Source organism: Macaca mulatta, chromosome 2, assembly GCF_049350105.2.
Source record: "Macaca mulatta isolate MMU2019108-1 chromosome 2, T2T-MMU8v2.0, whole genome shotgun sequence".
Classification (NCBI taxonomy): domain Eukaryota; kingdom Metazoa; phylum Chordata; class Mammalia; order Primates; family Cercopithecidae; genus Macaca; species Macaca mulatta.
The window spans coordinates 171,921,081-171,947,071 of NC_133407.1; the positions used below are offsets into that span (position 1 = coordinate 171,921,081).

The 25,991-nt window shown below is 40.3% G+C and overlaps 1 protein-coding gene across 1 annotated transcript in view; it reads right to left on the reverse strand.

The window, feature by feature from the left end:
• Positions 1-995: 995 nt before the first annotated feature.
• PLCXD2 (phosphatidylinositol specific phospholipase C X domain containing 2) overlaps positions 996-25,991 on the reverse strand; it is a 53,175-nt gene continuing 28,179 nt past the window's right edge. The window contains exons 2-4 of the mRNA XM_001097679.5: positions 19,865-20,325; positions 14,117-14,358; positions 996-7,142 (exon numbers count right to left, since the gene is read on the reverse strand). Of these exons, the coding sequence (XP_001097679.3) occupies positions 6,983-7,142; positions 14,117-14,358; positions 19,865-20,325 (863 nt within the window). The 3' untranslated portion in view covers positions 996-6,982. The remainder of the gene's footprint in view (positions 7,143-14,116; positions 14,359-19,864; positions 20,326-25,991) is intronic.

The window sequence follows — 25,991 nt, forward strand, 5'->3', positions numbered from 1 at the left end:
TAATATGATAAATTAATCTGTGAATAGATGATATAAAATAATTCATACATAATGTGAGAGCTCCATTGTTACAGAGGCAATGTTTAAATCCAAGTATATGTTCAGAAATTGAGGCAGGCCAGTAGTATCTTTGCAATTGCACCATGCAGGTTATACACACTTTGCTTATGTTTGGACCCAGCCCTATTTACATCATGCAATTTATTATTAAAAACTGCACAGGATTGACTGTAAGTGGTAAAACCAACCAGAGGACAGTATGGTAGATTTACTTAACAATAACTATAAATATAAGTTAAACATTCCGAATATGACTATGTTGTTAAATTGCTATGGTAACTTCAACACTTATAATTATTCTTGCTTACCTGTTTAAACCTTTGACTATATGAAATTAATAGTTACTTAGAATTAATTTGATCTTTGTTAAATTCATACAAAAAAGTCTTACCTCAACCAATTATTTTTGTAGAGGATAGGGGAAACACAGAATTCACTTAAATTAAGTGGTCTTGGATATTTTATTAAAAATAATTAGAAACGAGGAAGATATTGACATCTTTATTGCAGCAGAAGCTGCAGGTCCACCCTTATTTACTCTTTGTATACACAAATATATTATCTCTGCATTGTTTTATTTCTGGGCATTTTAGCAATCACTCAAATTAATGTGGGTAGAGATGGTGGTCATGCGTACAGTGTGGATGTGCATATGGATGTCAATAAGAGCTGGTCTAAGCTTAATGGAAATAACTGAATTGCTAAGGATGAAGCTTGGAAAAGCATGGGGTCAAGGTTGTGTACACATTTCACGCACTGCTCAATCTTGGGGACTGCAAGCACGTTTACTTAATCCAAATATGTGTCAGACATGCTCGAGAGGGTTTTTGTCCAATATTATATAACAAGATGTTTTATTGACACCGAGTTTATAACTCTTTAAAACAAAATTAGAAGTGGACCAATAACAAAATATCATCCAACCAAAGGAAAAGTGCCTGTCAAAACTGTATATTTATTATTAGGGTTAAGCCTATTTAGGTAGTTCAAATCAAATACAAGAGAACACATCAGGTCATCATGTTTTTTTCACTGTTAAAATGAGGTATTCTGGCTTTACAATGTTGTAAGTTGAAGTAAGCAGTTTAATCAAAATTACAAGAAAGAAGACAAAATATATACTTGAACAATCATTTCCTAGGGGTAAAAAGCCAAGTGAAATGTATATGAATAAGATAACTAAGCCACAGAATACATTTCAGAATATCAAGAAGCATATACGCAAAATTTTAATTATAACCTTAAAATTGGTATACTTTATTATTATTATCATTTTACTTCGCAAACAACATGCACCATACTGTAAAACAAACAATACAGGACAAAATATCATATCTATTAGAGCATTTATCAGGGTCACGTATCATCTGAATTGACCAAGACTTATTTTCACTATGACAATTTCTGTATTTTTCTAATTGCTGATCAGTGAGGTTAAGTAGTACAGTTGGCATATACACACAATGAATGCATACACAATCTGTATTTAACACTTATTATTATATTGGGGTATAAATTACTAACTATAATAGCAGCAAGGTACCACTATTTCTAGAATATGTTCTAAGACTTACCATATTGAGACTATAGATTCACGATTGAACTGTTATTAGTGCTATAAACTAATAACAAATGTAAAATTGCAAATGTACAGAGCTACCAAAGGCCTATTTGACTTTTCAAAGTGCTGTGCTTTTTGTTGGGCTTAATGTTTGTGATCAAGCCCCTGCTATTTGAATTAAGTATTGGTCCCAAGTTCTGGGCTCTAATCAGGTATAGTTCTAATGATTGGATGTAGGCTGAGGAGTAGAATAATGCATTTGAAAAGAGTAAGAAGCAATAACCACTGTGATAAGAGTGTATTGGACATCACCGAACACATGTGCCTATCACTGTAAGCTTTGCCAGCATCCTGTGGTTAGCAATAATCAGCAATGATGGAGAATGGCCCGGATACAAAAGGAAAAAGTAGTATTCTATGAAGGAGACGGGAAGGAATGACACAAAATATGCCTCTAGACTATTGGCGGGCTTGCCTTGGCAAAGTGTGAGTCTGAATTCCCCCCAAATATAAGGGTAAATATTTATCTAAACTATTTGGCTTAGATATGAGTTTGAAAAGTCCTAAAAAAGTTTTGTTGGAGAACATAATAGAACACTATATTCACTGTAGGGTAGAGAGAGTTTTCTTGAATTATTTGTATAGTGTTTAAGACTGTGATATTTTGAGAAAATCAATTGCATTTTGTAGTGTATTCTTCTGGGTTAGGGCCTGTTCAGGGTTCTAGTGCTATTGGTGTCCCTGTTTCTAAAAGGAAACTGGGGAATACAGAAGCTATGGAGAGTATCCCTTGGGGTAGGTAGTAATGAGCTGTTTGGTATCATTTGAAATTAAGGGTAAAGTTTCTAGCTAAATGACTTATCACTCAAACAGTTCACTCTGTGTGTCCCAAGGCAATGGTTTTAAGTGACAAAGCTATGGTGTCAAATACCAGGCAGCAGCCTGAGGCAGAGGGCCAAGATATCCTGGAACATTAGTGGAACTTAGAAGGCAACCATGTTCTATGCTATGCAAAACAAACTTCCTGTCAGTTAGGATATTTGATGTTATCATTTCTATTCATTTCCTCTTGGCATAACAAGTCTACTTAGCATGTATTGGGAAAGCCCACCTCTCCAGAGCCCACATACATGTGGGCAGATTTCGTTAAGCTCTACGCATTTCATTATATGGATCATCAAAGGTGCCATTCCTAGGTAAGTTCTATCATCCTACGTCACCCTGTTGGGAAATAAGCCCAAGCAGCTTCTCCACCCAAGCTACAGAAGCAAGAATAGCACATCTGCACAGCCCCCAATCATTAGGGACCTTATGTTTTGGGGAGCTAGTCAACCAAGATTTGCAAGTCAGTCAGCACTAAAGTAGCAGACAGCATCTTGAAAGATGAAGGAACCAAGAAAGATTTAGCACACGATCACATGCTCAGCTAACAGAGCGGGGTCTCATGGCTGTGCTCCAATCATTAGCCCACTCTGTTTCTTAGAATCTAACAGTAAAACTTGAAATTAGCTAATAAGAAACATCACACAAACTTCAACTGTGGTATGAACTAAATCTGCAGGACGGACTGGTTTCCTGTAGCTCTTTTACTTCCCAGGAAGTAGTTTCATTTCCATCTGAATTTCTTCTGTTGCTCCACCTTTAGCTTTGTGCTAAGCCTCCTAGCTGGGAGGTAGAATGTCTCATTGGGAAGCACTTTCTGAAAACCAGAGATAGAAAATCCTGACATACCATAAAACTGCATTTAATTCCAGAATACTCTACTACATTGTCTTATTGAGAAGAGACATAATTTCTTTGGATGAATATGAGATCATGTAAAAAGAACTAGGATTCCTAAGATGGATCATTACCTGGGCTCAGATTTTGTGCTTTTCTTTGAGTTTATAATAAAATCCTGGGACTGTGGCTTAACTGCTCTCAGTAATTCAGAGTTTAGATTCACTGCTAAGGAAAATGACTAAACGTAATTACTATTGAGTTTAATACAGCAAATATAAAAACTTTTTTTTGGCATGACCCTCTTGGAGGTCTGCCACTAATTTAAAATTTAATCTTCAATAACTTATTCCCTTCCATTAAGTCCATCTCGACCTCTCTCTCCAATCCTTCTGTATCCATGAAATCATGGTGGTATCTCTAAAAGGTTCAAAGTTCAAGCCTGTAAACACTACTCTAACCGAACTAAAACCTTTGATAGTCCCCTTTGCCACAAAGCCATGGAAATGTGGCTGTGTGGGAAATGGTCCAGGGAGCTCATGAATAGCTTAGTTACATTTCAGAATAAATATGACCTCAAATTCTGTGAAACTAAAGTCCTTTTTGGCTCAATCAAGTAGCTTCTTAGCTGATCTTCAAGTTAGTTCTGAGCAAGTATGAGAGACTTGTTTTGATCTGAAAGGTCTCTAGAACTTGTGAGAATAAGTGATGCGGTTGGGTCACTATTTTATTGTTTGCAGTTGCAGAATGAGTTATGAACCTAAAATCTATTTTCCCTCTGTCCCACATGCCTGAGTTCTCCTATCTGGTCTTATGGTCAAGGAGCAGAAGGCACACATCTTTTACAATATGTTGAGCAACTTCTTCTCGAGTCAGAGATTCTGCCGATGCAAGGTGTTTATCAAGGGAAAACTGTAAATAATCCTCCTATCTCCCAGAACTCTTGTGCAGATTTTTCAAATTGCAAGCAAGGCTGGCAGCTCCAAGCAGCATGAAGGAGCAAGCACCTGCATGCACCATGCAAAGCAGGACTCCGTGCATGCAACCTTGGTACAGTTTTCTGGGCTTTTGTGTCGTGCTTGATGACATTTATCATGCAAACACTGAGGTGCACTTAAATGTTAAAACCGAAGTGAAGTGCAACCATATATTTAAGAACTAAAGGACAAAATCATGTAAACATTTCAAGGAACAGTCAGCAGCCCTTGGATGTTACTGGCATCCTGTGTAGATACTTGTCAACACACCTGACCTCATAGCACCAAACACCTGGACAAAGCCGAGGCTCAAATAAAACAGAGAACAGTAATTCTCCTCTTGCCTCCTTATCTCTTTGCCAAGTAACAAAGGGTAAAAAGTGGGGAAAAGATCTAGCCCCTAGCAATTGACCAAAAATTAAAAACAAAAGCAAAATGAAACAACAAAAAAAATAAAAACCCTGAGGGTAGACCAGGGATTTCAGAGCTTGTCATGAGGGTTTAGCATCAGAATTGAAGGAAAGTTTAGAAAGCAAGGGAACACACTTTCTTACTCTTATGCACAGAAGGCCCTACAGAATTTGACATTATTTCAGAAAATCCTTTGAGGAGGGGTTCAAATGCAAAAAAAGGAAAGTTCAACCAGATTTTCCCAGAGGCATTTCTATTATGACCTCCTCAAGGTGTGCAAGCTAAAAGCGAGGGCTTAAATTATTTTACAGAAAGTATAGGGTGGAAGACCAAGAGTCGGGGGTGTGCATGTGCTTTTAGTAGCTCACCTAGGACACCCCTCTCTGCAAGCAACATGCAAAATCCATCTATGGGCATCAAAAGACAGAAACAGGAAACTGCTAGAAGAAGAGTCTGACAATCTTTATAAATGCATACATCCATTCGGGACTCCATGTTTATATTTCCTTCTTAAGAATCCAGAAGCTGCCACTTCCTTAGGGATTCTCAGATGGTGCTGAGGAGCAGAAAAGTGCACACACTTCCATGCCTAGTTTTCTTTCTAGGTCCTTTCTTTTCACCACTCTTCTGGAGGGTCTACTTATGAACGAATAGTTCTTCACGACCCATTTTATCTTCATTCATGGGCATGGCTTGGTAGTGACTTCTCAGATCTAGGCCACATCCACACATGTATACTGTCCCCAAGAGGACTGGGGGAGCCAGGACATGAACAACAGAGTCAGGGGTCACTCACAGCCCTGAGATGCATGGTCCTGTTCAGGAGAGAAAGACCATAGCAGCATCTATCCTGGATAAGAAAAGTGCAGTAAGCTCCTGTGTGAGTGCTCTTGATGTAAGAAGCACGGCAGATATTTAATGTATTAATAAATAAATAAATAAATAAGTCAATCAAAACACAAGAGGGCCCCTTTATAGATAAGCACCTCTTATCAATTAAAAAAAAAAAACCCCTCTTGAGTTTCAAAGCCCTCATGCAGTAGTGATTGGTAGGCTCAAAACAACCTGCAGAAAGTAGAACCATCAAGAGAAGGACTGGAAATGTTCCAGCACTAGGTATTTATCATCACTTGGTGACACACGAGTCATCCCAAATATCCCCGAGGTAGTCTTGTTTTCAAGGAGTTACAGAATGGCTCCAAACCCACTTGGAGCTTCCTCCTTTAATGCCATTGCACTTTCCCATGCATCCTGCACCTGCTTCCATGGTGCCACAGATAAGGTGCCCTCCACTTCGCGTTGTGTCCCACAGCGCAGACCTGAGTCCTAGGCAGACAATAATAAAATGCAATTCCAAGATCAGGCTTGAAGACCCCACTGCAAAGAGGACTTTGCCAAAATGATGCAGGTGCTCTACCTGGCAGCCATTCTGGAAAAGCTGTAGAATTAAATAAAAGATATCAGGCATGCAACAAACATGTATGTCTATCTCTTGTTGGGCCCCATGCTGAAAAGATCTTCCACCATTGTTCTTTTCACTTTTAAGAAGGGGCCAAAAGAAATAGAAAGGAATCCAAGTTTTAAAACTGGGAAGCATATTTCTGATACTAAGGGTAGTATGCACTGTTTATCTGAAGAATGAAGGTGACCAGTTACCAGCATACGCTATGCAAGAACAGCTTGTGTTTGAAACATCTTAGTGATAAATGAGTCCTACTCTCAGAGAAGTGGTGACATCCAACAATCCTAGAGAGAACTGGTGCTTGGCTCTTTTCCCCCTCAGAGCCCCAGGCTGATGTTAGCTCCACCCCGATAGTGGTCCACACCTGCAATGAGCCAGTCTTTTTCACCAGGAATGTGTTTCTGGTTCCACTTTCTCACTGGCTCAAACACAGCACCCCAGAAGACAATAGGGAGCAGGGCCAATTAGGGGGACACTCAATACCCCAATGGGTCCTAGAGATCCTATTTCCAAATTCCATTCACCACCATAAGCCACTGGGGAGGTCCTGACCTTGGTCACATGAAGCATGCTTTCTTCCCTTGGACTTAAGTTTTTTAAAAAGTCTCATTTGGGAAAAATGCAATTAATAGCCCTGTAATTTTATCTAAATGGCCCTGTGAGGAAGGGAGAAAAAGAAGCCTTCTTCCTCTTACTTCACCATCACTGCCCAGGGGCCATCCGAACAGAACATCCTTCAGAACTCTACCCTGGATCAACAAATTCAACATTAAGGTTAAATTAAAAATTAAATCAGCATTTAGCTAGAGCTGTGTCCTCCTGTAGGAGGTCATTCAACTTGATGACAGTCGCAGCAAAGTCCACCAGGTCCACGAAGTCAGACGTGATGATGTTGACACCCATGGCTCCAGGTTTCTGAGTTTTCACCCAGTCCAGGATGGCAGGAAGATTCCTATACAGAGGAAAGTGTTGGAGGAAGAGAGTGGATACAGTACAGCTTAGAAGGACTTCTCCAGACAGGGACATAAAACATTTCCCTTAATATAACAAAAGTATGTTAATAAGAGCACAAGCTTTCAGAGGTATTTCCATTTAAGCTTTATATCTCCTTCAGGGATGAAGTGCTCTCTATTCCATTACAAAATTACACTTTCCAGGGTTTCCCTGCTGGAAGAGGAGATTATTTGCTTCAAGCATCAAAGAAATACCATGTCAACAGGAACTTGAAAAACTAAGATCAGGCCAAGTGCGGTGGCTCACACCTGTAATCCTGGCACTTTGGGAGGCTGAGGCAGGTGGATCACTTGAATCCAGGAGTTTGAGATCAGCCTGGGAAACGTGGTGAAATCTTGTTTCTGAGGAGGGGGAGTCACCCGAGCCTGGGAGGTCGAGGCTGCGGTTAGCCAAGATCTGCACTCCAGTTGGGTGACAGAGTGAGACTCTGTCTCAAAAAAACAAAACAAAACAAAACAAAACAAAAAAACCAGAAAAAGAAAAGAAAAAGAAAAACTAAGACCAAGAGCCTTAGTTTTAATGGGTTCTTTAATTTTTTTCATCATGAAAATATTCAGACATATGGCAACGCTGGAAGAATTTTGCAGCAAATATATCCACCACCTAGATCCCACCATTAACTATACTTGCTTACTACGTATCTATCCATCAATCTGTCATTATCCTTCCATCAGTCCATCTTGTATTTTTGACATGTTCCAACTGCAAGCATCTATACACATTTCTTAAGTACTTCAGCATGCATATGATTAACTGGAGTTCAATATCTGTTTTTAATTTGTTCTTCTTTTAACATAAAGTTTACACTCAATAAAATTCACAGATCTTAATGGTACACTTGTCAAGTTTTGACAAATACATACACATAATTCAAACTCATATCAAGGTATAGAACATAACTGGTACTCCAGAAAGTTCCTGCAAGCGCCTTCCTCATCAACACCTGCCCCATCCTCCCTGAGGCAACAATTACACTGATTTTTTTTCCACTGTAGATTAGATTCGCCTGTTTTAAAACTTCATATAAGCCATGAAAAATACATTATTTCATGTGAGTTTTCACTTGGCATAATTGTTCTGAAATTCATCCATGTTGCTGCATGTATCAGTGGTTCGCTGTCTTTTAAAATCAACGTAGAGAATTCCATTGTATGTATATACTGCAGTTAGTTTATCCATTTTCCTACACTGGCTGGACGGACACTTGGGCTATTGCCAGTTTTTAAACTGTTATCTGTTCAATTCTCTTACTCATTTTTTCATTTTCTTTAAAAAAATTGTTGAGTTGTGAAAGTTATTTATATAGCCTAGATACTGGTCTTTTGTCAGATGTATTTTGTGAATATTTTCTCCTAGTCTATAGCTTGTCTGTCAGTTTTCTCAGTGACATATTTTGATGAGCCAAATTCCTTAATTTTATGGATTCTAGTTTGTCCATTTTTTTCTTTTATGGCTTCTGCGATCTAAGAACCACTTAAGTTCACTCTCAATTTACAAACATATCTATGTTTTCTTCTAAAAGCTTTATGGTTTTTAGCTTAGGTTTAGCTCTAAGAACCATCTCAAATTGATTTTTGTATATGGTATAAAGTAGGAGGTCAAAGCTTACTTTTTTCATATGGATATACAGTTATTCAATCACTAAGTATGGCTTCTTAATAGACCAATATTTAATCAGTTGTCTCACTGATGGTCTTTCAGTCTCATTTTATTAATCAAAGGCTTCCTAGGTAACAGCCAATTGTTTAGTGACATAAATGAATAATGACAATTCAGTGTGATCATTTCTGCATTAGTAGAAAGTGTAAACTACCACAGGCAGCGTAGAGAAGAAAGCAATAAAGTGTACTCACAGTTTACATCATAGTAAAAACAGCTCAATACATACTCAGTAGGCTGAGAATGCTTTAAGGAAGACAGAAAAAAACTAGGGCTCAAGTTTTGGTTAAGGAATTAGAGATTTTTTAGGAAGATCTGGTCTAGGTCAAAAATGAGAATAAGTAAAGTTAATTATCTTAACTGGCCACTTTCTCTTCTTTGGGTACCCCTCTCTTTGACTGTCATCCTCTCTTCCTTCTCTCCCTCGATGCTGCCTGCCCTTCTTTCATCAGCACATATCTTGACTCCCCAGTTTTCCAGACAGCCCTGTTCAGACCTTGGTAGCATTTTGTCCTTCTCCACTTTCTTTTTCTCCTACCGTAACAACTATAATCAGTCCTGGGTCTCCTCCCTCTCTCAGTGGACTCTACAATCAGCCACGGGCTAAAACACATATCATAAATCCATCTATCTATCTATCTTTTTTTTTTTTTTTTTTGAGACAGAGTCTTGCTCAGTCGCCCAGGCTGGAGGGCGGTGGCATCTCGGCTCACTGCAAGCTCTGCCTCCCGGGTTCCCGCCATTCTCCTGCCTCAGCCTCCCAAGTAGCTGGGACCACAGGTGCCCGCCACCACGCCCAGCTAATTTTTTATATTTTTAGTAGAGTTAGGGTACACCGTGTTAGCCAGGATGGTCTCGATCTCCTGACCTCGTGATCCGCCCGCTTTGGCCTCCCAAAGTGCTGGGATTACAGGCGGAAGCCACTGCGCCTGGCCTATATTTTTATATTAATAGCTGATTATTACTTAATAGACCACCCTCCCAGGGGTACTTCCATTTTGAACGGGGACTCCTGAAGACTTAATCATCTCAGTATGACTTTAGCTTACTGAAGTTGGTGGTCCCTCTGCCTCTCCCTCTAAAATGGAGATAATAATGCTTCATACAGATTTTTGGGGAATTAAACAAAATAATACATGTAAAGTGTTTAGAAGAGTTCCTGTGATATGGTAAGTGTGGTAAAAAAAAAAAAAAAAGGTGGGGGAAGGAATCATAACCGGAAGAGTGAGGTAGAAATATTTGGTGGCTGGGGGTAAGAAACTACACCTTAAAGAGGTCACATCCTACTGCTTAGGTGACAACATGTTGTGGTTTGGAAATGAGAAGCTGCAAATACAGACTTCCTTAAAGATAGACCAATGACCCACACCAATGACACAGTAGTACTGATCAGGCCTGATAGATTCAAGACTTCATTTTAAAAACCCGAGTCAGTGTTGAAGTATGAGGTGCAGGCGCCCTCTGCTGGTCCTCACCGGGAGATGAGCCTTGAAGGCTTGGGGCAACTCCAGCCACTGCAGCCAGAGCCTCCTCACATTGGAGGATCCCTGGAGCCTGAGCAGAGAAATGTGGTGAAAGGTATGTACCTGTGGTTTCCGGTGACAAAGAGCTCTGTGTCAGCTTCGGGTAGCATGTGTCACCCTTCTCCAAGGCAAGGGTCAAATAATCAGGATTAAGTACAAAGAAGGGGAAATGCAGAACCCGCTGTGAAGAGGAGCTACTTTATTTTCTCAACTCTTGGTATTTATCAGGACAAGGGATCTGTGCAAAAGGTTGAACCTGACAGTGCTGACAGGCCTGTGAGGCAACAGTTCCCATGGATGGCAGAGCAGGAGGTTAAAAACTTCCCTTTGACCTTGGGGCCCAGCTGGGAACCAGGGTGGTCCATGGTGTTCCTGGGTATCTTTACAAATAGGGATAGCACGTCTGTTTTGTGCCAGCCACTGTGGCTGGCATTTTCATGTTAAGGCTACAATCTGATGAGGTATTATTAATCCTGTTTAACTGGTGAGAAAACCACAGCTCAGAGACCTCAGAAAACTTGTCCAAGGCCACCCTGTTGCTCAGGGACTGCATTGGTTTGCTAGGGCTACCATAACAAAATATCACATACTGGTTGGCTTAAATGACATAAATGTATTTTCTCTTGTTTTAGAAGTTGGACATCCAAGATCAAAGTGTCGTCAGATTTTTGTTTCTCCTGATGCCTCTGTCCTTGGCTTGCAGACGGCTGCCTTCTTAATTGCATTCTCACATGGCCTTTCCTCTGTGAACACACATCTGTGGTGTCTCTTTGTGTGTCTAAATTTCCTTTTCTTTTAAGGATACCAGCTAGAATGGATTAGGGCTCACCCTAACATCCTCGCTTTGACTTAATTACCTCTTTAAAGACCGCATCTGCAAAGGTAGCCACATTCTGAGGTAACCGGGAGTTGGGACTTCAATATGTGAACTTGGGGATGGCGGGGATGGGACGGGGCACAAAACAACGCACCCTGGAACAGGGAGCATGTCAGGCTGCACTCTCAGGCCTTCTGATTTCAGTCCATGTTCCCTTCTGGAGTTCATGGATGCTCTGTCCTCAGGCTGAGGCAAAGCATTTTCATTTGATTTCAGTGGGAATGCCATGAACCTGAATTTCAGGTTTCTATAAGTCTGGAAGAAACCACCATGGAAATTAAGTCAGGTGGCTGTATTTCTTTGGCTTCCTTCTATGGTGTTGAACCAAAATGAACAAGATCTTAGCTCCAAAGTTTATTGAAGAGTTAGGGGGTTACATCCCTGCCGAGAAACCACCTCTACATTTGTAAGAAAACATACCCTGTCTTTTTCTTCTTGGTTTCAGCTGACCACCAGTGCCAGAGACCAGTTGTTAGGACAGACCCTCTGGGTATTGGTACACAGGGGAAGGTCCTATGTTTGTTCAACAGCCCAGAGGAAATGACAGCCACACTCTGCACCGGCCTTTTGGAACAAACTCAACCAGAGCTGTATTTTCCCCCTTCAGTTGATATGCAGGGCTAGGAATGCATGATGCATACTTGTAATATTCTTACGGCCGGCAGGGGGTGAGATGCCAAAGAAAGTATCTTTCCAAGCCTGGGGACATCGGCTTGCTGCTACCAGCAGTGCAAGGGCTCTGGCATAGTAGGATCCCTTGGCTTTGGGCGCATGCCAGCATCATTATCTCTCATCATAAAGGAAAGAGCCAATGTGTCACTTGCAGCCAGATTAGAGTTTTAGGAACGTACCGGTATGAAAAGCTTTGTGACATTGTGGGTTACCAGTTGTAACCTGTGAGATATTACCAGATTCAGATTCAGGTACTAATAAGACAACTTCAGACCTGTGGAGCAGAAAAGAATAAGCAGGAAAATATGCGGTATCCAAGTCAGTGTCCAATGCTGAAAAGGGCAGTGGTCTGACGGTCAGAAGGCCAGAGTCTGAGAGGCATTCTTGACTTTTACTAGCTGTATGGATTGGGGTCACTTAAGCTCCCTGAATCCCATCTAAAGAGGGGATGATAATATGCTGTAGACAATGTGCCATCCTAGAGGCTGACTTAAGAATCAAATGAGGGGAGGGGGTAGGGGGGAGGGATTGCATTGGGATTTATACCTGATGTAAATGACGAGGTGATGGGTGCAGCACACCAACATGGCACAAGTATACATATGTAACAAACCTGCACGTTATGCACATGTACCCTACAACTTAAAGTGTAATAACAATAAATAAATTAAAAAAAAAAAGAATCAAATGAAATCATCTGCAAAAAGGCATTTGATAATCAGAATATAGTGTACAGATATAACTTATCTTTCATTTTCTAAATACTCCCTCTCCCTTATTAGTATTGCTGTCTGCACAGACTTCTTTACAGTGGTATTTCACATTGCTTTATAGAAATTTTCATGCCAGTTTCTGCTGCTAGACTGTGAGTTTCTTGACAGCAGACAGTATACTATTCACCTTGAATCTTTGTACCTAGCTCTTCCTAGGTACTCAATGTTTGTTGACTGAATATATAAATAATGTTGATCTACAAATATACCAGAGGCACGAGGAAAACAGTGTGGATACACGAACATATATTATTAAAACAATAAAGCTTCTAATTCGGGATCTTTCAAAGAGATAGAGTACTGGTTTATAAAATTCACTTTTTCAAGTTCAGCATAACGAATTCAGTCAAGACTTAGTAGAGCCACACAGAAAAGACTTTCTGGTTTTGTCCATGGTTGACATAATCGGGAGCTCTCACAAAGAAAGAAAAATCCAGTCCTGCTCTCTAAACTCCTGCTAGGTGAACTGCTGTTACCTGAACTCATGTTACCTAAACTCTGGACCAAATAAATAGAAACATATTTTTGGATGAATCTTCCATTATCTGAACTCTGTTCATCAACCTGAAACTCAGGGACCAAACTGATTCTTGTAAATATCTTTTGCTACCCAAACCTATTAGCTTCCTCAGCTTGGATTGCAAGGGATTCCCTGTTATCCAAATGTATTTATAACATTCCTTTTATATTTATACATATACACATATACATGTACAGGTACATAGACACACACATACACATACTCACATATATGTGCACACACACACACAAACATGCATACAAAGAAACCATCCTTTTTCTGGAGCACATGTATCATTCATTGGTGTCCAGGATAAGGAACACCATCTGATACAAAATTCCTGAAGCTTCTCCTACCTAATTGTACAGCCAGGCTCCATTCTGCCCTGAGGAAGTATTTGAAGCTACAGCATGGGCATGGTGGGTGGCATCCTAAGCTGCTTCTTCAGTGACTTATGGTCACCAAGGAAAGGAGAACAAATTCTTGAAGGGCCAGCTCTGAATCCTTAGCACCTAGGACAGCGGTCTACATTTAATGCTTCTTAAATGAGTGCCTGGACCAGCTGCTAGGCATAGGCAGGACCACATGTGGCCAGGTGCCAGTAATGAACAGACACCGTGGTGTTGGCTCACTGTGCTTTGCCTTATAGCAAAATTTAGAGAGTACAGTATTTATGGTATGATGTGTACTTATGAACAAAGTGTTTAGAGATCCTTTGTTAATACAATCCACCTCAACTGCATGGTTTTCTCAAATATAAAGATTTTGCTTGTTTTGTTGTTTTTCTAAATCCTCAGACTACATGACTTTGTTGCTATTTACTCAGAATAGGATCAAGATAAATGCTTTTTAAAAAGCTTTCCTTGTAGGGTGGAAGCAAATTCTTACCTATGAACCAGCGTGTTCTTGAGGCCCCCAACCAAGCCCCGGGCGATGGTCTTCACTCTGGGGGTGAGGATCGCTTGGGAGACGTGGAAGGAGCCTCGTGGGGCCCGCTCACTCAGAGTGGTCTCCAAGAAGAGGATTAGTTTGCGCACACTTGTGGTGTTTGCCCAGGGCGCTGGAATCTTCTTTCCTGGCCACAGGAAGGGATACTGCTTGTAGAAGGGACAATGGTAGAAAGTAAGAACCTGAAATATTCAAAACACAAAAAGGAGAGCAATCCATAAAAATGCTGAATGTTAACTCCTTCATTTTACATGGATTGCTAGGAAAAAGGCAAGAAAATATAATCATATGTGGAAAGTCAAGAACTGTTTATATTAATATATATTTTTAGGAAATCAGCAAAGATTTACAGAGCACTTGCCATATGTCTGACTCAAAAATTCTTAACTTTTTTTTAGCATAAATGCCTTTGGAAGTATACTAAAATCATGGGCCCCCTTCTCAGAATCACATTTTAAATGAATGCATAAAATATACAGGATTACAAAGAAAATCTATGATATGGAAATATAGCAAACAATGTATTAAGTAAGTTTGTAATAAATTAATGTATGTGCTGCATGATAAATGCATTCAATAGACATATTCTGTTGTATAAGTCTAATAAGGCCAGTAACTGAGTTAGTGATGAGCATAAGTGGTATCTCGGATACCTGCGATAACCGAAATGTGAGACGGACGCATCTAGGGAGATAAATATCAGGCAGGGCGAAGATTGCTGTGGGTCACCGCCTGCCCTCATAATCAATGGGTATACTAACTTTCAGTTCAATTTTAGTAAAAATGAATACGTACTTTGTTTCCCATCCAAATTTAAAGACTTCTTAAATTCTACCCTCATATCCCCCGGGGAAGCTTTGGACCTCAGGCTGAGAACTCTCAGACCGAGCAACAAGTGCTGTCTAGAAGTTATGTCTCCTGTAACTACAAAATTGACAGCTTTTGGAGTTGAAAGGCAAACACTGAACTAATTTGTGGGTAAACAGACTTTCGATCGTGTGTGCTGGCTCTGCCTGGAACTGCCCTTCCCAGGAGAGTGGGGAGCGTGCCACTTGAGTCAGGGGAGACTTTGCAGAGGCAACTGGTCTCCACAGAGACCGCTCAGGATGGTGGTGATGTTGGAAATAATTAGCAAGCTACATCCACAGCATTAATTAGTTTCTGGGAGGCAGCTGTGGGATAGGAAACTGCTATTTTGATCGTCCCAATTCAGAGCTCTGCTGTGAAGGTTTCTAAAGGAATATATTTTTCCCTGTCCCAGGCACTAGTGATCTTTTCCTGGAGGAATGCCCTGCACATGCTCACGAGGCCTGGACTGCCATCCCCGGATAGCTGGCCACAGAGGGTAATCCTCCAGGCACCCGAGAACAAGAGGTCTGGATGTCAGCCTCATTTCCGGTGTGCATTTAGCTCGTGACTAAGGTGCCTGACTAACTGCTCCCCGAGGCCCAGAGCTGGGGTGCACCAGGCTGGTTGCACTGAACTGGGTAATGGCTGTTCTTGTTGTTTTTAATGGTTTTGAGTCATGTCTGACTGCTAATGACGTCTGTGGTAAACGCAGTGTGTTAATGAGGTTAATCACAGGCTCATGATAAGCAGATTGCCTGGGGGAAGGGGAGGATTTCCTTGTAGCGGTGTAATTGACCAGGTGGTAAGGCTGGGGGCTGTGAGGAAAGCCGTCCTGTGCAGTGGACGTGGGAGAGGTGGGAGGTGGTGCGGTCCTGTGACAGGACCTGCTAGACATGCCCTGTGCCTGCTGCCTGCCCCTGGGCTGCATGTCAGGGAACGAGAGGACTGTGCCATTCTTTACTCTGCCTTGGAAAAAGTGCATAAAGCACAAATTATCCAAAAGGGTCTTTATGCCTTTCTCCAAGAGCCTTCTTGAGCAATCTGACTCTAAAGGTTACAGGGAGAATTTCTGTTTACAGGGGGAGGCTGGCCTTGCAAACCAACTCTCACTCTACAGGTGACTCTCACTCAGGGCCTGTGTTTCACACCTGCCCCCCGCCCCCAACTCTGCCTGCTGTGTTTTTCTCTGAAATACTCTCCCCTCTAGCTCAGTGGTTCATGTTCAGTTTTTCTCTTGAGACTCAGATTAAAAATCTCATTTCCTTCAAGAATGATTCCTTGACGGACCTCCTCTTATTTTGGTCATTCTTTTACTTGGAGCCTCTGGGATACAGACTTAATGCTACGTTCTACTTTTCAACTGATTTATTACAAAATCCCCTTCTTCATATAGTACAGAACATTTGAGGCACTTTTATCGTGCAATTGTCTATCAGTTGTTTTGTATTCTCTAGTGTTATGTACTCTTACCATTTCATTAAGATCCTAAATACTTCCAAGATGTAGATTAAATCTTCCAACTCATTGTACCCTCAAAACCCATAGCCACTAATGTACAAATAAATATATACCTATGATGTAATTGCATGTTAAGTAAATGAAATTTGACTGAATGGTAGCATACTTCTTTCTACTAAATTGTAGTAATAAAATATGCAGGGGGTTACATGTGAGGCAGCTCATTACATGAAGAATATTTAAAGTTTAACTCTGCCCTGGCAGTAGCAGGGATGACTGGTGCCTCTGTTTGAAATCTCTTTGTTTAGCTTTTTTTTTTTTCTTTTGAGACGGAGTTTCACTCTGGTCGGCCAGGCTGGAGTGCAATGGCATGATCTCAGCTCCCTGAAACATCTGCCTCCTGGGTTCAAGCCATTATCTTGTCTCAGCTTCCTGAGTAGCTGGGATTACAGGCGCATGCCACCATGCCCAGCTAATTTTTGTATTTTTAGTAGAGATGGGGTTTCACCATGTTGGCCAGGCTGCTTTTGAACTCCTGACCTCAGATGATCCGCCTCGGCCTCCTAAAGTGTTGGGATTATAGGCATGAGCCACTACGCCCGGCCTGTTTCGCTTTTAAGAAGAGATGTGGCAGGAATAACAAGGGAAAGAAAGGAGTACAGGGGATCTTAAGATTTAAACTGATGATGCTCTCCCTTTTTTCTGAGATATCATCACAGTGTCTTTCCTTCATAACTTTAGAAGTATTTGTAGTTGGATAATACGGTTAAAAAACTGCTTAAAAAACTATGATAGATCATCACTCTACTGTTAGAAATTCACTGCCTGCACTATTCTTTATTCCTGAAGATACTCGTTACTCCTGCAGATTTGTAAGCAGTTTACTATGCAATATGTCAACCCTTCTCAATCCTGGCCGTGCATAAAATTGTATCTGTACTCACATTTAACCTTACAGAATCCCCAAATTCCAAAGCTCTCCATCCCTTTCTCCCATTCTGCTAATTCTCTGAGATCTTCTGATAATAGCAGCTCATTAATAAAAGCCATGTATTTCATTAGCCTAATATACAACACCAGTTCTGAAAAACACCAATGTGCCTAAATACCCCTCAGGGAGCATGAGAAGCTGTAGGAACTCTGGAAAGCCAGAAAGAATGTGACTGGATCCTGGTTCTCACTAACCAGGATTTTAAAATTTGCCCATTTTTTTCTTGGGCGAGTTACTTAGTGTCTCCATACCTCAGTTTCCTCATCTGTAAAATGGAGACAATAACAAAGTACCCATCTCATGGTGTCACTGAGAAGATCAAATGAGTTAATCCATGTACCTAGCTCATTGTAAAGGTCCAATAAACGTTAGTTGTTGTTACTATTATCTCATATTGTAAGAGAGAAATTCCACTGGGAAAAACGTCTCTCCAAGTTAGACATGAACAGATATAAACTTACTCTTATGGGATAGATATGTGATAAATATTTAGCAAAATATCACTTACAAAAGTCTTAGTGGAGAAACTGGTTTAGATAGATTTTAGCAGATACTAAGAGTTAACTCGTGAAGCCTCTATGGTGTCAAAGACATTTAGAACTTCTCAGGGTGTGCAAAAACAACTTGGTAGTTCCAGTTATTCAGGCCAAGCCTGGGAATCATCCTTGAATCCTCACATTCTTTCATACCTCAAATTGCGTCCATTAGGAAACCCCGTCGCCTCTATCTTCTGACAGATGCAAAATTTGACCACTTGCCACTAACAGTCTCACTGGGTTCCTTACTTCTGCCGGATCCCCTTGCCTTGGCCTCTTCCTAGCACTGCAACCTGAGAGATCTGATTAAGACCTAAATCAGGCCACAACATCCTGTGCCAGAACTCTCCTCGCTTAGAGTAAGTGAAGGCAAGGGTCTTCACAGGGCCTTCTAGGCTCACATGACCACCAGTCACCTCTTTGACCTCCTCTCACTGCTCTGTCATCACCTGCTCTCCAGCCACACTGCATGCTCCTTTTCCTCAAAGATGGCAGGGACACTCCTGCTTTTGGGCCTCTGCACTGGCTGCTTCTTCTGCCCCCAGATATGCATGTGATTAACCCCTTCAAATGTCATTTTTTTCAATGAAGGTTCTCCTGATCAACCTTTTAAACATTTCAACCAATCCTCCAACCCACAGAATCCTGGTTCCCTCTTACCATGCTTGACCTTTTCGTTTTCCATAGCTCTTATCACTTTCTAACACTTAACGTGTGTGTGTGTGTGTGTGTGTGTGTATATACACACATGTATGGAGAGAGAGAATAAATATACATATATGTATATATGTGTGTCTGAGAATATACATATATGTATATACGTGACACACAGACATATACACACACATATATGTATGTTTACTTTCTCTATTATCTATGATCTGTCTCCCTCCACCAGAATGATAGCTCCATTAGGGCAAGGTATCTTTGTCTGTTTTATTTACTAATTTATACCTAGTCCTTAGAGGTTACTTGGCACATACCTGGTGTTTAATAAATATTTTCAAGTGAATAACCTTTAAACTATTTTTAATCAAAAGCTCCTCCTTGAGTTAAAAAATATCTGCCTCTTAAAGATGTTTTGGTTAATGCACTGCTGAGCAAGTGAGTAACTTTGAATGAGAGATACATCTTTTTTTTTTTTTTTTTAAGAGAGTGTAAATTAAACATTTTCCTGAAGCTCTTTTCTCCTACTGTCATCCTTTGGGATTAGAATGGAATACATCTGAGGCCCACATTCCTCTTCCTGAGCATGTCCCTCATGGTCCTAGGCTGGGAGGCTCTTCTCAACTTAAGCAGACTATGGAATGCTCTCCTGGGCTGGAGCCCCTTCAACAGGCTCTTCCTTCCTTAACTCTCTCTCCCTCTAAGACCCAAATACTTTTATAATATTAACACTCCTGAGATGAATCACTATGTTTCAGTCAGCTAATACTTTTCCTAATCAGTCAATACCTTGGCCGGGATTATCTGACACTGAGTTGAAGGCAAGATGGAACAGACTATCCCTGAGGGAAATTAGAAGGGTAAAAATGGTCCTCAGGAAATAGAGAACGGGAATGACCTACTGGCCCAATTTTGCAACTTTGCCTTGGTTGGTTCTGGCCAGGCCACTAAAAGTCAATTAGATGGCAAACAGTTTGCTGGACAAGCCTTAGGTATTTGGCAGGGGTTAGCCCTAGCCCTTGAACCTATCCTAGAGCCCAGGAACTAGTTTGTGTATGTTTAATGTTCCGAACAATCCACTCTCCAGCCTAAGAGCCCTGGATTGAGTGATTTTACAGATGGCAATTCGGGAAAAGCAGGAAGAGGTAAGTTCTTGTCCTTGGAAGCTTATCTCTCCTTCCCTCCTACCTGGCAGTTCTTCTCCCACAGAGTTTGCAGCGTCAAACTTTCCACACTGCAGGCTGGGCATAGCTTGTTTCCAAAGGCCTCCTGGATCCGGAGAACCAGGCATTTGTGATGGGTCTCATCCATGGCATAGAAGTGGTTGAAATCCAGGAAGATAATCTCTTGGGGGTGCTGTGTAAGAAACGAGTCAATTTCCATCAGCCCATCCCAGACCTTGATGCCAAAAAGCCCATGGATGAAGTAGATCTCCTGGTCGGCATCCCCTGGTTTGGAAGACACACGCAGGTCAAAGTAGCGGATCCCAGCTTCCAGCTGTTCCCGAAATGTCAGGTTCTGAGTCACAGACCACTTCTTCATTAGCTTCTTCACCAAGGAGATCCTGGCGAGGCGTTTGATAGCTTGGGTTTGGTCAGGCCCTACTGGGGACTTTTCATCCACCCAGTAGCTGAATGAATCATGTGAGCCTGTACAAAGGAATAAAGGTGAGGAAAGCAGATGAGGTGGGAGCTGGGAAAAATAAGCCAATTGATGAGAAAACAAACAAACAAAAAATTAAGAACCAAATACACACACTAAAACTGCAAATGAATAGTAGCAAAATTTGCCAAGCTTGCTAGGAATAAAATAAACACGAAGAAAAGTAATGCTGCAGCTTGTTAAGACTGGGGTAATACTATAGTTTTCATATATTTTGCTGGCGTAAGATAAATTAATAAATAACCTTTTGCGAAGCTGTTTAGAAATATGCTGAAAATAGGGGCTTTAAAATAGTCATCCAATTTGCTCTAGTAATTTCATTTCAGGAAAGCTATTCTGAGGAAATAAACTCTAACATTCAGGAAAACAAAGATGTCTGCCAAAGAATATTCATAATAGAGACAAACTGGAGATAGTGCTTAAGTGTCTCTTATAGAAGAAAGCTTCATTGTGGTATATCCACTTTATTCATGCCATCATTGAAACAGAGGATATGAAAACACTGTGTCTATCTCAATAATGCTGAGAAAGTGATTTAAATTCTAGGAAAGGCAGAATTTCAAGAAACCCAACTTACTTTCTTTTTATGTTTTTAAAACATTTAAAAAATTATATATATTATTTTACTATTGTAAAAGTCGGAGTCAGTAGGAATGATTTATTGACAGATCAGCTAACCATTTTGATGGGCTCGACACAGTTTAGTTAATATGTTCCTCTTTTTGAATTCGTACCTTAATGAGCCAAAACTGCTATTAAATGGTCCAAATGCACATTCTGTTCCTCTGTCTTAACCAAGGGATAGGATGAAATGTTTTGTAAATGTCTGTTATGCCTGTTGGGTCTATAGTGCAGATTAAGTCTGACGTTTCTTTGTTGATTTTCTTTCTAGATAATCCATCTGTCCAATGCTGAAGAAGTCTGCAACTATTATTCTACTCGGTCTACCTATTTAGCTCTGATAATATTTGCTTCATATATCTAGGTGCTCTGGTGTTAGGTGTATATATATTTACAATTGTTATATCCTCTTGCTGAACTGATCCCTTTATCATTATGTAATGACCTTCTTTGTCTCTTTTTGTGTTTTTTTTTTTTTGCCTTAAAGTCTATTTTGCCTAATATAAATATAGCTAATTTGCACACTTTTGGTTTCCGTTTGTGTGGAATATTTTTTTTCCATCCCTCACTTTCAGTAGACTGTAAAGTGTGCCTTTACAGGTGAAGTGAGTTTTTTGTGGGCAGTATATAGTTGTGTCTTTTTTTTTTTTCTTTTAAAATCCATTCAGCCAGTCCATGTCTTTTAATTGGGGAATTTAAACCATTTACATTTAAGGCTATTATTGATAGATGAGGACTTACTCCTTGTCATTTTGTTAATTATTTTCTAATTACTTTGTATATTCTTTGTTCCTTTCTTCTTCTTTTATTGTTTAACTTTACTATAATAAAACATAGAAGAAATGCTTCAAGACATTGGTCTAGGCAAAGGTTTCATAGCTAAGACTTCAAACACACAGGCAACAAAAACAAAAATAGACAAATGGGCCTATATCAAACTGAAAAAGTGTCTACACTATCAAAGGAAACAATCAAGAGTGAAAAGACAACCTGTAGAACGGGAGCAAATATTTACAAACTATTCATCTTACAAAGAACTAATATCCAGAATATCCAGGGAATTCAAACAACTCAACAGCAAGAAAATGAAATAATCAAATTAAAAAGAGGACAAAAGAATTAAATAGACATTTCTCAAAAAGAAGACACACAGTTGGGCATGGTAGCTCATGACTGTGATTCCAGCACTTTAGGAGGCTGAGGCCGGTGGATCACTTGAGTCCAGAAGTTTGAGACCACCCTAGGCAACATGTGTGAAACCCTATCTCTACAAAAAATACAAAAACAGTAGCCAGGAGTGGTGGTGCACACCTGCTACTCAGGAAGCTGAGGTGGGAGGATTGCTTGAGCCCAGGAGGTTGAGGCTGAAGTGAACGAAGAACATCGTACCACTGCACTCCAGCCTGGGTCAGAGTAAGACCCTGTCTAAAACACCACCACCACCACCACAACCACCATATAAATAGTAAGCAAACATAGGAAGCAACGCTCTGTGTCACTAATCATCAAGGAAATGCAAATCAAAACCACAATGAGGTATCATCCCTGCCCAGTTACAATGGCAATTTTATAAAAAAAAAAAAAAAAAAAGACAAAAATAACAAATGCTGGTGAAACTGTGGAGATGTATGTAACTATTGGTGGAAATGTCAAGTAGTACAGTCATTATGGAAGACAGTATGGGCGTTACTGAAAAAACTAAATGTAGAACTACTATACAATCCAGCAACCCCAATAATAGGTATGTAACCAAAGGAAAGAAAAGCTGTATATCAAAGGGATACCTGCACCCCCATGTTTACTGTAGCACTATTCACAATAGTGAAGATATGAAATCAACCTAAATATTCATCAACAAATGAATGCATAAAAAATGTGGCATAAACATACACTGGAATACTATTCATCCATAAAAAAGAATGATATCCTGCCATTCACAGCAACACAAATAAGCCTGGGGACATTATGTTCAGCAAAATAAGTCAGGCACAGAAAGATAAATATTACATATTGTCACTCATACCTGGGGACTCAAAAAGCTCTTGAAGTTCATGGAAGTAGAGAGTAGAACTGTGGGTATTAGACTGGGAAGGGTAGCCGAGAGGGTAGGATAGAGAGGCTGGTTAGCAGATACAGAATTATGCTAGGACCGGGCATGGTGGCTCATGCTTGTAATCCCAGTACTTTGGGAGGCCGAGGTGGGCAGATCACTGATGTAATCCCAGTACTTTGGGAGGCCGAGGTGGGCAGATCACTTCAGGTCAGGAGTTCGAGACTAGCCTGGCCAATATGATGAAACCCTGTCTCTACCTTAAAAAAATACAAAAATTAGCCAGGTGTGGTGGTGCATGCCCGTAGTACCAGCTACTTGGGAGGCTGAGGCGTGAGCATTACTTGAACCCAGGAGGCAGAGGTTGCAGTGAGCTGAGATGGCGCCACTGCACTCCAGCCTGGGTGATGGCTAGACTCTCTTTCAAAAAAAAAAAAAAAAAATGTTGCCAGATAGGAGGAATGAAGTCTGGTGTTTTGCAGCACTGTAGGATGAATATGGTTGACTATAATTTACTATATACTTTCAAAGAGCTAGAAGAGAGGATTCTGAGTGTTCACAACACAAAGAAATGATAAATGTTTGAGGTGATGGTTATACCAATTACACCAATTTGATCATTATACATTGTATACATGTATTGAAATAGCATTCTGTATCCCATAAATATGTGCAATTATTACTGTCAACTAAAAATAAAAGGGCAGGGTGTGTGAGAAAGAAAGCATGAATCCCCCTAGACAGAGATTATCTTTTTCTGAAGTATGAGTGACCACCATAGGCACATTCCTAATTATAGTGAGAAAATATTTCAACAGTAACTATTTCTAGATGAAAATCATCTTATTTAGCAAATATCTTTCATTTTAGTTATTGGTTCTATCCAGGGTGAATCATTCTTACGTTTATCGTCCACTAACTCGTGCAGAAGCTAATTTGGTGAGTGCTGTGACTGGCTCTGAGGTGAGGGACTCCACAGAGGTGGCTTCACTTTGCAAGTAAAATCTAGAAGGAAAATGCCTTTGCTTTGGCACTACTAACCTTGTTCTTAACCGCTACCCCCCATATTACCATCAGAATTCCTGTATTCATACTCATTCACTGTCATCCATTTTCCATTTTTCTAAATTTTAGTGTAGGTATTTCACACATAATGCAAAATTTTACAAAACACTACCATTTTATATTATTTCAATTTTCTTGAAAACAAATAATTCTGTGATGACTTCAGTGTTTTGTTTCCTAAGAAATAAAGTGAAAAAGGAAAAAAAAATGACAAATAATGCTTTACTTTTATGTAGCATCTGGAACACAGAGACTATCCAGTAAGTATTAAGAAAAGACCTATTTATTCATCCTTAGGCAAACTGAATTTTGCAAGTGAGAAAATTACCAGCATATTTCAGGTAAGAAAAATTGCCATTACTAATAGAAATGTGGAACAAGTCCCCCTGGATTTTCCACATTGGTTATCTCTGTTAATGAGGCTCCCTGGATACCTGCCTAATGCTCTGCTTCCTTTGGCTGTACAGCAACAGGAAATTTTTATACCTCCTCATTGAGAGATTTATTATGAATACATTAGATATAGATGGTGAATAGCGAGTTCTCTCTTCTTTTTAAATTGCATTAACAGCCCAGCTGTTCAGGATTGAGTGTGTAATATAGTGCAAGGCACATACTGAACTTAATTCTTCCCTGGGCATTAGGGAATAGCCATTATCCAAGCGTGGAGGAGAGACAAATTCCCTCTGGTGTTCTCCTGTTGGTGTTGAGCCCAGTTTCATCTCCAGAGGGAGATGTGCTAACAACCTCCAACACTTTTCTCTGTGTCTGAGGACTGTTCAGAAATGTGACAGCAATGGGACCCCAGGGATCATTCTGAATACACAAGGACGTACATGGTACCCAGATCATCCCACAGAAGAGGGAGAGCGTGTATATTTCCTAGGAACAGAGTCTTTTTTTACCTCTTTGTTCTCTTTTCATTTCTCCGGCCCCACCTTATGCTTTCTGACCTCCTGTGCCCAGTACCATCCCTGCATCCCTCCAACCCCTTTACAGGACAGGACAGGACAGAACAATGAAGCAGACTGCTGAATGTTTTATAGCACTTGCCCTATATAGGCCTATAGCAGCCAAAGCCAACCATCACTTATTAACCACTATCAATATTTTTCCTCTTCTACTTATTTCTTTTCCAGAAAGCTTTTGTATCATATGGAGTGGGTGAAATAACATTTAACTGCCTAAGTACATTAAATTATTTCTTTTTGGAAAAACAGGCTAACAATGTCCCCCCTTCCCTGCACATACAATATTTATAAACCACGTAATCTGCCAACAGTACTTACAAATAGAAAATCCTAATATTTTATAATCCAAATTCACTTTCAAAGTTTGTTCCCCTATTACTCCCCTACAACTCATGGAAATTATTTTATTCTTTAAAGACAGTGATTCTTCCCCTTCTGTCCTGGAATGTATGAATATAATTCTAGCATTTCTTCAGAAGAGGAGGAAAATACCCTGCACCACTAGTCCTTGCCTTATTCTCTAAGAGAATTGCTGCTTGGGAATTGGTAGGGATAGCAGCTCCATGCATTCTAGCTTGTTTTATGATAAGGTCAGCAAATAGCTTAGGACTCATCCCACTGTAATGTCTGCTGCTAAAATAATCTTCGCTGCTATTACCTGGCATTACCTATGCACCTTCACTCACCTCTCTCTTTGGCTTCTTCATCTCTGTGTAAAACATATTTAAGTGGTACCCCTTTGCCTTAAAGCAAAACAAAGTACTTTTCCTTACATGCCTTACTCCACACATGACTGTCTTCTCTTTCTTCCTTGCTGTCAAAGTCTTGAAAGTGTAGGCCAGTCCTGCTGCCTTTGTCTGCTATGACACACTCACTCCTTTCCATCTGAGTCCACTTTCTCTCCTTCTGTTGCTACTCTTGATCCTAACAACTCTCTACTTCAAAT